General features: G+C 38.9%; 1 protein-coding gene across 1 annotated transcript in view; it reads right to left on the bottom strand.

The window, feature by feature from the left end:
- Window positions 1–15007, bottom strand: part of DCAF5 (DDB1 and CUL4 associated factor 5) — a 66467-nt gene that overhangs the window by 30386 nt on the left and 21074 nt on the right. Inside the window, exon 6 of the mRNA XM_015287596.4 lies at window positions 751–964. Coding sequence (XP_015143082.2) covers window positions 751–964 — 214 coding nt within the window. The remainder of the gene's footprint in view (window positions 1–750; window positions 965–15007) is intronic.

The following is a 15007-nucleotide window of genomic DNA, read 5'->3' as shown; positions in this document are numbered from 1 at the left end:
GAATTAATGACTGAATTCTGACTGCAGGACTTTTATTGATGACAGCAAAGAAATTTTCAGATCTCAGTTCTGCAGTATTGTGTTTTGAAAATAAATCTTTTGTCCCCAAACATTGTTAGTGGTTATTAAATACAGCTGTCCAAGGACAATGTTCAGCTCTAGAAACACATAAACTGCTGTTAGTCACTTTATGTCCCTACTGATAGGTCATTCAAAGTCCTCCCTTAGTAGAGGAACAAACCATTCCTTCATAACCCCTCACCATCACCACTTGAAGAACACTAAAGATCTATGATCTGATCCAGCAGTACAGAAAATAAGAGAATTTGAAAGAAGAATTAAAGATTTTTAAAGTTCACAATATTTCTGTTTTGGTGGGATTGTCTCTACTGCACCGAAAAGCAATACTGAAATGAAAGTAATATGCTTCCTTATCATATGTGAATGGTATTGTCCAGACATGGTTCTAAAATCACATTCAGTGGACCTAAAAGCCTTAGCAAGTATTTCACTTGTGAATATAACCTTCCATCAACCAAGAGGTAAAATTTATTGCATGCTTTAATATACATTGTTCTTCATTCAGAGTTCTATGTTGCAAAACAGTTCTGAAGTAACCCTACACATGTTCCGTCCCCTATTTTATCAATTGAAACAAGCAAACAAACAAAAACCACCAAACAACCCCTACAAAGGTGTTTTCATACACTCCCGGAAGCTCTGTAGACTCTGGAGAGCATTGCTTATTACCTGATCACGATCACCTGCAAAGCAGCAGCTCTTCATGGTACATGAGTTAAAGTAGCCCTGGTTATCAAACTGGAAGACAGGCAGCCGGCAGTGGATGTCATAGAGGACAGGGGGCAGGCGCCGGCGCAGTGCCAGCAGTTGAGTTCCATTGCTGTTGAACCGGACACTCATGGCACTCTGAAGAGAGAGGTTTCCACCATAGCGCAGCAATGAACTGGGAAAAAAAAACAACAGAGGAAACAAGTGAGATGTGCTACACATATGAGCTGAGCTGCTTATAGACAGAATTCTCTAACTTTCCTGAGTCACTTCAAACTAACAGGCCCCATAAACTCTAATTTTGCGTAGCTTCTGCTACAAAGCATCAATTCCTGAACAAATTTAATTCAAAGCCTGAGTGACAAACTTTCAAAACGCTAAGACTTATAAAGTCTCCAGAAGACTGAAGATGAATGATGTGAATAGTACTAAATACATTTCCTGCATGGGAGCAAAGTGTCACAGAGTATCTAACCATGGGCCTTAAACAGCCATTCTTGTACTTCTGGGATGTCTGCCCCTGCGCTTTGTGTTCAGACAGTGCCCTAAGCCAGCCAAGTCAAACTTTCCTTTCTCCCTCCACTTGGGCACTAGATGGTATTTTCTCCAACTGCAGATTCTCTGACTATTATCTCACTTCCACTTCTATTTACATCTCTACAGAGCATCAGAGGATGTTTGAACTATAAAATCAGTTCCAGCTGAAAAGCCACATTACTATCAAATTATTACAAAAAATGCTAAAATAAGACACTTAGCTAATCTCAGCCTTGCTTCATGTACAAATAGGCAGGACAATTATGCTAACACATGACACTATTACCTAAAAATCTCACATGGTTGAAATAGCTGGTTTCCTTATTCCATATAAGGCTACATGACCAGAGTTGGACTATCTGTATCAGCTCTTACTGACACATACAAGACAAAAACTAAGGGTCATAGTTTTCTAATCTCTCTTTAAAACCATAACAGAATACAGAATTTGTCCCATCCAGGAACTTAACAATAATCATAGCATGTCTGAAATTCAACTTGCATTGTATAGACTCTCTTCTCAAAGACATATTAAATTCTTGTACTCAAAATCATTGTGTGTATGGAGAGAGAGACACTTTCCTTGTCAGTTTGTGGGCTTTTTTTTTCCCCTCATAGATCACTGAAACCTACTTAAGTAAGCAAACATGGATTTTTTTTTGTTAACAGGTTCTGAGTAATCTCCGTCAAATCTTGTATATTAGGAACTGTGACTTTTACACACCTTCTGGGCCAGACAAGGCATGCCAAAACATCAGCTGAGAAGATTCTAGAAGGAAGGTCATTCATTGATTTTAATACATAATGTTTTCTGATGTAGCCCTCTGCCTCAACATCTGTGAAAAATGAGTCACTCTGCTTGTATGAGAAGGCACATTCCACACAGGTTGAAGCATGCACTATTACATGAGATACTGTAAAGTTAAAAAAAACTATTGTTCACAATAAGCCATAGTTAAACAAAACAGGAGGCTAGACTCCACCTAATAAAGGCACTAGAAACACACTGGTCCTGCACACACGCTTTGTCAACTCAACACTCAAAGCCATGGTGCTACAAAAGAACTAGAAATCACCTTTTCAAAGCCAATTAGGAGTGTTTAAAAAGCCAGATAACAAAAATTCTTAACATGTTTTACTGTCTTGCTTTGAGCAGTGAGACATATAGTTTAACTTTTGATGAACATAGATTTGGGCTAGATGGAAACCTGGTTCAAATAAAATGCAAAAGAACAAAAGATAGGACAGTTGTGCTGGTTTGTCTGCTCATTTCACTCCCTTCCTCTTAGGCCCTAACCACAGTCACTTGATCCTATGACTTATCTGTGCCACTGGACAGTTCAGTGAGCCAAGTCAGCTCAGCAACATGGGGAAAAAAGGGCACATAGCTTTCCTGTTGGACAGTTGGTTTGTGCCAGCACTCCAAAGAGCCTCATGAGTACCTGAGTAGGTGGGTAAGAAAAGGGGCAAAGCCAGCTGTCCATTAGCAGGGAAAGACAGCCCTCACTTGGTAACAGCAAGTTATCCCAGCCATCAATCAGCTCACCTATCTTTACTTGCAGTTTCACCACCACTTCACATCAGTATAAACCAGTCCACTGTTGACAGAGCAGATGACACCCTTCACCTCCTTGGTGTGGAGCAAACCACACCAAGGAACTGATTTAATTAGAAAGCAACCATACAAAAAAACAGAGTTAAGTGTTGATTCCACTCATTTCCCCTTTCCTGCTGAGCACACAAAAGCTGATATTGCTACAGGGCAGAAGTCATACAAAGGCAGAACAACCTGAGATGAGAGCAAGTAGGCCTGTTACATATGGCAGTCACACCAGGGGAAGCGTGCCCACTCAGACTTGAGCTAAGCACACCTGTACCTATGGGGGAAGAAACGGGCTGTGAGCATCTGCTGTTGTCTCCTTCTCTGTCTTGTTCCGATACTAGCACCTATGCTTCAATCTGGTCAAACTAATTCTAGGGAGATGGAAGGTACAGTCAGACATGACCTCTGTACAAGCTTTCCCTATGACCCTATGATCATGAGCACCAGCAAAAGATGAGCTGAGAACACCCCATCAGTGGCAGTAGATTTAGATTAACTTTGTGCAGTTCTGACAGCATTCCCAAACAGCTGCCAATGCACAGTGAAACGTCACAGAATAACTGCTTTGAGTGCCACTTACCTGTTAGTTTTAGTTAATACATACAGAAACGATTCTCAACAGCAACTAGCTTTGCCATTAAGGTATGAGATGTGTAATTAATATATTCCAAGAGGATCTATTGTGAATGTCTGTATCATCAGGAAGTGTCCTGCCCTCTCACTTGCGCATTCCCTTTCTCCTAGGTAAAGTTGCTGAGCTACTCATAATTACATTTATGGATTTTAATGAAAACATGAAGAAGTAATTAAAACAATAGAATAATATTAGAAAATAATTGGAAATGGAATAAACTGTAATATTAGAGATAAGCATTTAGAATTTCCACCCTCCCACCCAGCCCTAGTTTATGGTCCTCGAGACAAAAAAAAAAACCAAAAAAAACAAAAAAACTCAGCAACTGAAAATACTCAGATCAAAAAGAAAAAAAAATAAGATTGGCTTGTTTTTTGCTTTTTCTTTTTCTTAAACCAAAAAAGCTTTAGGTCAAGTTATTCCTAGTTGAGGAAGAGAGGAAGAGAGGAAGAGAGGAAGAGAGGAAGAGAGGAAGAGAGGAAGAGAGGAAGAGAGGAAGAGAGGAAGAGAGGAAGAGAGGAAGAGAGGAAGAGAGGAAGAGAGGAAGAGAGGAAGAGAGGAAGAGAGGAAGAGAGGAAGAGAGGAAGAGAGGAAGAGAGGAAGAGAGGAAGAGAGGAAGAGAGGAAGAGAGGAAGAGAGGAAGAGAGGAAGAGAGGAAGAGAGGAAGAGAGGAAGAGAGGAAGAGAGGAAGAGAGGAAGAGAGGAAGAGAGGAAGAGAGGAAGAGAGGAAGAGAGGAAGAGAGGAAGAGAGGAAGAGAGGAAGGAGTCAACAGCATCACAGTAATAAAAACGAAGATACAGCAGAAGAAATAAGCCCATACATTTTTGGTTAAGAAATATCAGTTTTTCTATTAAAAATAATAATAATAATAATAATAAAGAGTTCTCCATCACAGGAGAACATCATAATGTACATGCACCAGTCAGAGTTGGTGCAGCACTGACCCGCATCTTAAGACCAAACCCAAGTCCTTTTCCATATCACCAGTTCTCTTTCTCAGCCCTAATTGCAGCTCACGTAGACGAGCAAGACTACCACATACCCCATCTTTCCAAACCTCTAAGTGAAGTTGCCATGGTTACTATTATTATTTCTGGTCTGAAATATTTTGAGATTATATTTTATAGTAATAGTAGTGTAATATTAAACTAGCTTCCATTCTGCATGTAGATGTTATTAGGCTCCTACAGCAGCCAAAGCTATCAAATAAAACACTTCTTGAAGTAAAATTTTGTATCCTGTTTCAGTAACTTCTGTGAAATAAAGCTCTAAAAGAACATTATACTTCTGAGATCAACTGAAGTAAGAAAGGGCAGAACTTCAGAAATAATGATCACGTACAAATGCCTGCTTCACACAGCTCAGCCATACTTGTAATGGAAATAGTTTGTGCTGTCCTTGACCACAATGTTTGTCTCAAAGAAAAAATAAATAAAAACCACAGATTAAAAAAAGACTGCGAGCAAAGTAGGGCTGATAAGAAATGCTAAAATAGGCATTTACCACTCACATACAAGAGTGACATGCTGATGGCTTTCTCCACTTGCCTCAATTCTGTCTCCAGAATCAGACTTTTTTTTTGCACTAAGCACAAAACAAGAGTTTTCTGTTTTTCCCAACCTGCTGTGCTCTGCTTGCTCCTGTCTGCCCCTCTGTAACTTAGCTTTTCAACCAGATCTCATTAAAGCTTTTCCTTTTAACAAGCTATGAAAAAGAGACAGTATGTAATTAAGTGAGGATGAAGAGAAATAAGACACCAACCTCCCGCCCCAGAATATTAATTTCCTGTCCAAAACATAGCAGAAGCATTTTTTCAATCTCTAATCTTAAGAGAGAATGCCTGAGAGATGTGGTTAGAAGTACGATGGAGAAAATAACTCATGGGTCCACATTGGTGAAAGAGCTAGGAGCCCAGCTCACAAATTGAGGTCATAAGATGCATGACATCTCTCTGCCGCTGTGTTTTACTCCAGGCAGCACACATGTTAAGTATCCAGAATGGAGGTCCTAATGATCTTTCACTATAAATTTAGTTGATTACAGAACAATCATATTGGCTTCAGAAAAAAAAGAAAAAAACCAACTCTTAAGATATCTTCTAGCATATTTTGACTCTGTCAAAACTGCAGGAAAAGGAAAGAAAGAATCTCCAAGAAAGAAGCTGGGGGCAGTTATGTTATTTTTACAGTATTAAAACTGTTACTAATACTTATTAATACTCAAGAGAATGTCTCAGTCAAGATTCTCTACAGTCTGCAATGAATCAAAACCAGAACCAAGCTCTCTGTGGAAGAAGTAGGGAGAGGAGGAAAAAGCTGCACTTTAGTGCAGTTTAGCTCAGTGGTAAAGTGACTACCCACACTTTCCAGATGGCACCATGATGCTGGCTTCATACCTTCAGTGGTGCTACCTCAGGATGTTTTTCAGCCAGGACTAGGTTGGCCACTGTAGACATGCTTGGATACATTGTTCATATTAGAACTGCCACTTCTGCCTGCTCTTTATTTCATGTTTCAACAAAGAAATCAATACCTTTTTGTAGTTAGAAAAAGCATATCTGGTATGTCAGGCTAAAAGCAAGACTAAAGACTACATCCTAAAGACTCAGACCGGGACAGCTGCTGAGAAGTCTGAGGGCAATCCTAAGAGGGCATGTCTGAGCAAGATGGGCAGCACCCACTCTGTGCCACAGGCATTACCTTCACGCACCACTCCCAGGCTTCTCCTGGCATTAGACTGCTTCCAAATTTGGCTTGCCCAGGTAGCTGTGGAATGTTACTGTTTGCCTACCAGCTCAGGAAGCAACATGGAAAGAGACGAGCACACTTCTGAATATTTAAAAAGTCATCTCGTATGATTAAGAGAAATGTATAGTCTACAGACAGAACATTACAATCCAAACACGTGTTGGTGCTGGAGGGAGGCTGAGGAGGGAGAGGATGACCATATTGCACACAACTGTCCATTTCCACAGTTGGACATGCTGCATGCAGGCAGCACTCAAGCGTTAACTAAACACCAGCACAGCCAAACAATGGAAGGCTTTCAATCCAAGAGTAGCACTACTAATGTAAATAAATCCATTTCTACTGGCAGCTCGTGGGGCAAGGGAAGCGGCAGTCTCACTACAGTCAGAATTTGCATCACTTAAACATTTCCTCTGCAGGAAAAGACTGTACCTGAAACAAGAGTTTCCCTCTTCTCCTCTCCCTTACCACACCTTAAAAAATAATTGTTTAATCCTTTTTTGGAAGGTCAGTTCCCTGACTGTCAACACAAGTTTAACACAGACTATTCAAGAGACTATTTGACAGACAATGGCCATTAGTATTGAAAGATCAGCATCCATGTAGAAATAAAAGATGTATGTGTGACAGAATTAAATAGCACCATTAAATACAATGATTGAGTAGCTTTTCTTGATTGGCTACAACAATGCAACAGTGAACTGCAGTACAGACACTGTACTTGGGAAATAAAAGTCATTTAAGAGGGAGAAGGAAGGAAGGAAGGAAGTGAGAAAGTGTTGGTATCATAAACAGCAGTGTGTGAAGCTAACTTAATGAAAGAATGGCCTTAAAAGGAAAAAAAATGTGTTGAATGCTTGTAACTAATACATATGATTGCATACAACTGTGTTTGTCAGCATTTCTGTAACCACTATATTGAGGAACTTAAAAAAAAATATCTTGGCAGACTGAGTGTTGGAAAAATGCAGAAAGGTTTGGGCTTTTATTTGGAAGACAGAAATTTTGTGCGTGTATAGAAACACAGTTCTTACTTAATCTGAGGCAACCAGCACAGCTTCACCAGGTGCAGATCATGCCTGACTTATCTGATGGCCATCTACAATAGAGCGACCACAGGGGCTTATCTTCAAGGAGTATACACAAGTAAAATCATAGGCATCAATATTGGAAAATTAGGGAACTTAGGGTGAAGTTCCTGTATGTTCAAGAACATGTTCTTCTTCCTAATCTTTACTGTTAAGCTCAGGAATGCAAATTAATGTAAAAAAAGGAATCTCCAACATTAATAAACTTTTGTGCTTTGCAAACTTTAAAGTGAACAGAAGCTTTATCCTTCCTTTCAAGCCAAGAAGGCAATAATTATTATTATTTAAATAAGGGAGATTTTTATCTGATAATTGACTTCAGAATCTGGAACTTCATGAACGTCAGACATCAACACATTTACGTATTCAGAGCAGCCAGACCTCGTAGCAGCAAATGCTTGTGTGGTTTAACCCTTATTATCTAGCTGAGCAGCTGAACATTAACACTGCTTCAGCAGTGGTCTTAGGCAGTTCTCCAGAAAGCATTGTTTTCCTTTATTCTACCTTCATTCATAACAAAACAAACAAACAAAACCCCACAACCTGCAGAATTTCATTATTCTCAATAGGATGACAGAGCACACAAAGTGTACTCTCTCCCTCATCTGTATTACTTTTATCCTTTCAGGGCTTCAGGCTATTATAGCAAATAAGCATTAATTAGGATATGACAACAACAACAACTTGTTTGTTTGAGTATTTCCCATCCTCCTACAGCTCTCCTCAGTGTTTCAGTCTTATTACAGACCTGTTCGCAAACACTCTCACCAGCCTATCCTTGCCCTCACTGCAGATCTGAGTCAGCAGGCACAAAAGCGCCCTATTCCACTTGAATTCTCTGTGTTACCATAATTTAAGTAATAAATGAGATCTGGTAGTGAAATAGTTTTGCAAGAAAAGAAAAAAAAACATTTAGCCAGATTAAAAACAAGAAAATCGACAACACAAAGATCAACTGTCCAATATCACAAGCAAACCATTTAAATCATCTCATAATTATTCTCTTTTGCTGATCTCTGAATTCTACAGACTATTACTCACGCTGGCCAGAAATAGCACCTTGCAGAACTGAGTATAGATTGCATGTGAAACTGTCTGAGAACAACACCAAAGAATTTAAAGCTGAACTACCAGCAATTGCTCTTAAAAAAAAAAAAATAAAAAATTGAACATTAGTACCCCAAAACTCAAGTTGGTCAACAAATCATCTGGGGACATTAAATGGCAGTCAAAACTCTACTGGCTCAAAGTGGCAGCCGCAGAGAGTGCAAGTGCAGGGAAGCCATCTGCTCAGCACAGATAACACTCCTATAAAGCTTTAGTAATTGTAACCATTTCTCTTTGTGCAAAGGTTTATTTGAAAGTTCTCCCCCTTTCCTTCACTGCCCCCCTTCTAGAAAGGGGAATCTGTCATCTGATTTTGCCTAAAATCTGTGGCAAACAGTTTGGAGATTTATGATTGCAATGAGGAAAGCAAATCCAAAAAGCACCCCACTAAAATATCCCCCATACCATTACCATTCAACAGTTCTTTCACCACATTCCAAAGATTTCCATAAAAGAATAATTCTTCACAAACTTCAGTGATAAACTTGCTTTCTATAATAAAATAAAATGTTAAGGAAATAACAGAAAACAAACGGAGGGAGGGGCAGGGGAAATCAAATTCACTTTCTGTGTCATTTAGGGGCAAGTATACTAAATTGGAACCGGTCAGATCTTCAAATTCCAGGCTGAGACAGGAAAATACGTTGAGCTGCCTCAGTAACTGCCTCACTTGAGCTGCTCAGAAGCAAATTAGGCCAGGATTCTACAAATGCAGGCAAGTTCTACTTCCTGAAGTGTGAGAGAGGAGAAATAACTATTAAACTCTTTGAGGTGGTATGGTTGATCTATACTGCTAAGTGCCTAAAGAGAATTTAAAACTGATGTTCTAACCTAGCTAAATTAGTTACTTTAGGCAGTATAAAATTAATCAAAGTTTGTAAAAAAAGGTGTTTCAACGGAGAGGGGAAAGAAATTAACTGTTAAGCTTGACAAGGAAAAATGGTTGCCAAGAAACACACATTTTTCCTCCACTCACTACTATAGTGCTCTGCTCAGAACAGGACTGGCAGAGGTCTCAAAACAGCAACACACAGCACGTTATTACTGCACTGAAATAACTCAAACAGGTAGCTGGAGATTCAGTGACAGAGAGAGGACTCCTCCATCCATGGGAGCTCTGGTAATGGGCGTGCATTGGGATTACAATCGATCGGTAGCATCACAGGCTTCCTTCCTTGACACACAGGGTCAAAATGCAAAAGCGGTCAAAGAAAAACCTTAAATCCACCACAAATTCCTCTCATCCCAAAGATAAAAAAAATCTGTAAGGATAAAACAATTATAGCCAAAGACGCTGCTTTGAAAGAAGATTCCCACTCCATCAATTTTATCCTCTGAACAACCCCAAACCTTGCTACATTCATTGTCAGAAGCAATGCTCATGGCTATCCCTGGACTAACATCTCCTGTGGCACAACCACCAACTGGATCCCACATTTGCAATTCCAGAAGCTCAGTATATTTTCGTTAACACACCAGACATTATGGCACACAGCACACAGATCAAACCAGGTGACAGCTACTTGCTAGAGCGAGCTCCAGAAGATAAGCTAGAAAGGCTAACAACACTGAGCAGTTATTTTCTGAGGAACATTCCTCAGAAAATAATGTAATGAGTCAAATAATGTATAGAAAGTAATGAGTCAAATAATACCAGGACCAGGTATGAGCCTGGAAACTAAAACTGACAGCTGCTGGAGATCTATATCTATGGACTCGATTACGATGATGGTTTTACAACCTTTATTATCTTCCCTTCCACTACACAAGTTCTCAACGCTCTTTTCTCTTCCAGAGGCTAAATATACCACCTGTAGCACAGGCAGAACTGCAAATACCCATCATCTCCCTTTCTTCCCTCCTTCTTGTACTCCCACCCACCACCACCACAAGCCTCTATTTGTAGGTACTCCCCAGCCCTCTTTTGCAAAGATGGTCTGCTTGATGTGCATCTAACTAAACTCTGAAGAGCTATTCTATAACTGACATAGTTCCAAGTGCTACTATTTCTCTTCCATACCTAACAAAGGACTTGTGAACCTTAAAGTTCACCTATTTTTTCCAGTTATACATCAGTATGCCAATCAAATGTCAACCACTTGCAAGACTTCTACTTTCCTAGATTAATATGAGTAGAGGGATTCTGTATTCCTCCTTGCATTTTAACCTAATAAAGCTATTAGCACAGAAGTAAGAATACTCTTTCCCATCATCTCTAATTACTGGGCCCTTCGGGGGAAGGGACAAAAAAGCCCCACACAGCTTTGACTCCTTTTGTCATTTTTTCTGGTCCTGGAGCTATGTGGGGAAAAAAAAGGACACAAGAGTAACAAAACAATATTTGAGTAACATTACTGCTTGAAATACATACTTAAACTGATTTGCTGAGTTGACCTCAGCAATTCTGTAACAATACATATCCACAATGTATTTTTTATGATACACAGGGTGCTTTTTTGCAGCTTCTAGGCCCCATCTAGTGGTGTGAGTGCCTTACAACAGCTACGCTAATTAAGAACATCTTTAAGCTCTTCAGCTTGATTTTAAAAGATGAAACAATACAGCTGGTTGCAGTTTAACACACACGTGAATAAACAGCAATACTAGCACACTTAAAAAAAAAAAATAGGAAAAACGGTGTTTGAAGAATCAGTCAACTCAAAATCATGCTGGAATTCCATGAGTTCAGTTTTAAGGTGCTTCACACCCTGTCTGTCTTTGATGAGCCAGCTCACCACATTCAGATCCTACTAATGCTGGTGCAGGGATAGCAAGACTGTCAGCTGTTGCACTAAGATTACCTGAGACAGAATGAGACATCAAGCTGTGAGTAAGCTTTGGGAAAATGTAAAATTCACCTGCCTTGGGCAGCAAGACAGCAACATCAGTGTTTTGTAGCTAAGAATTTGCTCTATTGAACATCGTTACTGTACTCTTTGTAGCTGTTGTAGTTTCTATGGAAATAAATAGGAGGAATTACTTTCAGAGTAACCAATATATTGCAGTTCTGCCCATGTGGCATCAAGGGGTTATTTGTGGATGCTATTTTCATGCTGGTTACAATAAGTGGAGAAGAGAACTCACCACTTCCAGGTGCATAACCCTATTGCTGTAGTTGCAGAAAGTCATTAGAATGTGATTATATAGTCACTGATCATATAAGCTGGGTGATCAGTATGGATGCCTGGTTCTATGAACCACAAGAAATTATGAGCTCAAACTTCTCTAAGAGGACTTTTACTTCTCTAGATTGAAGGAAAAAAAGTTAAATGTATCTGCCTTTAAGACACCCTAAGTCTTAATTTTCAAAAGCACTAATTTGAGTAAGAAACATTTTGATCAAACTAAACCTCCAGAAAAGACGACTTTTGGAAATAACTAAATTCAGTATCTCTGAAAATTCAGAGAGTTTAAAACTGCACAGTCAAGTAGCAGTATTTTACTAACAACCACATTAAGTTATAAAGATAACAGCAAATCATCCTTTTTTTTTTTTGACAGTGCATCATATCAAACAAAGTTAAACTATACCTCACCTGAGAAGCCTCTGCTGATTAAAAACAGGAGTTTGAAATTAAGCCTGATCCCATTCAAATGGGTGAAGGCAGCTGAATCCCACAGAGTATCAAACCCCACCTGTATCTGCAAAAAGTAATGCTGCACTGCTGCTGCCAGCTGTAGTACATCTTAGGTGAAGAGTATTGCAAGGTACTCAGAATTCTAGGCTTTTCATTTGCTTTCTGCATCTCAGCAGGATTCCCCAGAACAGTCTCCAGTTAGGAAGACAACCAAGTAGAGCGCTATCAATTTAACTCTTCTTCCATCTGATATTTGACAGAAAATGGAGCAATAGTTTTGGGAAACCAGAGCTGTATTATCAGTTTACACAGACTGCTTTACTAGCACAAAATTATTAACTACTTACAGTGGTTTCACTTTTCCTGTAGCAGAATGCTGTACAAATGCATAACCCACTGGAAATTACTATTTTGGCAATGCACAGCAGGTCTCTACAAGCACATGCACTACTTCCCCTTTCTATCTTCAGTCTCAGATCATAACTCCACTACTACACATTATGACAAAACGTGTGAAGTTTATCTGACCAAGTCATTTCTGCTAGAACCACAGGTGGAGAGACAGGACTGAAAAGTTCCCACAATATCAGCAACAGCAAGACAAGTTCCCTTAACAGCTTATAGCATAAAATTGTCCTCACAAAATACCCTTCATGCACAGAAATGGAAATTAAAAAAACACAAACCAATCACAGCCATGGGAAGGCATAGATCTATCTAGCAATTTTATAACTATAATTACGTACTACTCTACAACAATCCCAGCAACTTACTACTTCTACATCATGCATCAACAAAGTCTGTATTCGTCTCTTCCCTCCCACACATCACATAGCATTACATTTTCTTAGATACTTCTATAAAACAGAAACAACAAAGACAAGCAGAGAATTTCTACCATTAGCAGACTCTTGACAACAAGGAAAGCAGCTGATGCAGTAACCCTTCTTGCTGTGCTAGTATTCTGGCATGCAATTATACAAGCAGCCTCCTGTTTATTCTGAGATCACGGAGAACTTCAGAGTTGTTTAGCCCCTTATCCCTATAACATTTCTTATCCGTCAAAAGGCTTTTGGAACTTATCTTACCTGAAATTACACTTTGTATCTTTTAGTATTACCACATATATAGAAAATAGATGAAAATTGACTCATAGCAGCTTCGGTTCTAAGTTTATCTCAAGTACTCACAGCACCATGTGGGTTACTTCACTCTTAATAGTATTTCATTTATTTCTAAATATAATTAAGTTCACAGTATATTTTCTCTAGAAGAGATGGTAATAAATTAAGAACTGTCAACAAAAATCTGGATTTTGGCTTCATTCTTCTATTTGTCATTATGTTTGGAATAAGGATTATATCTTAACTGATAGATACATTATAAAATTGTTTCCTTATAAGATTAAATGAATTGGCTCCAAATATGGTACAAATCAAATTCCATGATTAAAAAAAACTACATCTGCAACAGTTCAATTTAGTTGAATCTGAGGACTTGGCCTTGGCAGCAAACCAGCATAACATGGACAGCCCACTCCAAAGATTTCTCCTTCCTGAGAGTTTCTTGGAATGTAATTATAATGACAGCAGAGCACCATAGGCCATTTTCTTTTCTACCACCAAATACCCCTTTCAACATGTTTTGAGCATCCCTCCGGTCATGCAAAGGAGGAAAGCTGATGCCCTTCCCAGAAGATGACAGTTGAAAGTAAACTGTTTTCACCTGCATTAATTTACAGCTTGCTCAGTCCGAGACTCCAAATATCACTGAATGTAAGAGGGGCAGATTGCCACTTACTATTCTCTCAGCCCTACAGAAGGGACAAGGCTGCAGGTATTGTGCCTATTCGACACAAGAGGCTACACATACTTAGCAGGTACAAATGCTGTCAATTCGGTGCTGAAGGATCAGCTGCATGCTATATGTCATGTATGTCCACCTGTAAAGTGAGGTGTTGCAAACATTCCCCTAAACATGGAAAAAGCAGCATGACCTACCCACTCAGGAACTTCAGCACAGTTGTTACAAGGTATGAGTTTTCACTACCAACACTTAGGTTTTTAACTGGAAAGATTTACTCTGATCACATTAAGACCCAGAAGAAAGTAGTTCTTGTCCATCGAACATATGCATACAAACTTCCACCCATTTAATTTATTCAAAGCTTTCAGCCTGAGGTTATAAATTCAGGTAAACTGCCACCACCCCCTTCACCATTCAAAGACAAGAGAGTAGAATTCAGATTTCTCAGAGGTTAACAAGTCCTTTGTACGTGTGCTAAACCTGAGGAAATATAAATTACTTGCCAATAAGCATCACCAATGCAATTATAACTACCTTATATTTGGCTAGATCTAGCACCTTTCTTCTAGTTAATTTAATCAAACTTAAATGCAATAGCAGAATGCACAACAGCTGGTACCAGGAGCACTGGCAAAATTTACAAATGAGAGAGTTTTAGAGTCACCAGCATCAGCAAGTTTTGATTCCAGTTTACAAACAAAACTCAACTCAAACCATTAATGTTTATAATTTAGGAATAATAAAATCCCCTGAAACCATTGCTTTGTTGCTGTTGTAATGGATGCCTAAACATTTAGGATTTTTTTTAAGCCAGCTATAACTAACTCCATATGATATGGCTTTTTCTGTCTGTACAGTACAAACTCAATTATTTTTAGTGATACGCATCTTCTAGATATTCCATGAAGTTTGCTGATAAACAGAAAGTCGGGTGTATTCTACAGAAGATTTTAAATAGTTGAGCCTACTGTATCGTAAAAAGCTACAGTTTTCCTTTCTTTTCACTTTTTTTGTAATTAATCTGGGAATTTGCAAACATAGAAGTTGGAAAAGTATATATATATTCTTTAAAGGAGAAAAAAAAGACCACAATTTGCTTAAAAAACATACCAAACTC

The sequence above is a fragment of the Gallus gallus genome, chromosome 5, assembly GCF_016699485.2.
Source record: "Gallus gallus isolate bGalGal1 chromosome 5, bGalGal1.mat.broiler.GRCg7b, whole genome shotgun sequence".
Classification (NCBI taxonomy): Eukaryota; Metazoa; Chordata; class Aves; order Galliformes; family Phasianidae; genus Gallus; species Gallus gallus.
This window is presented reverse-complemented; position numbering and strand designations above follow the sequence as displayed.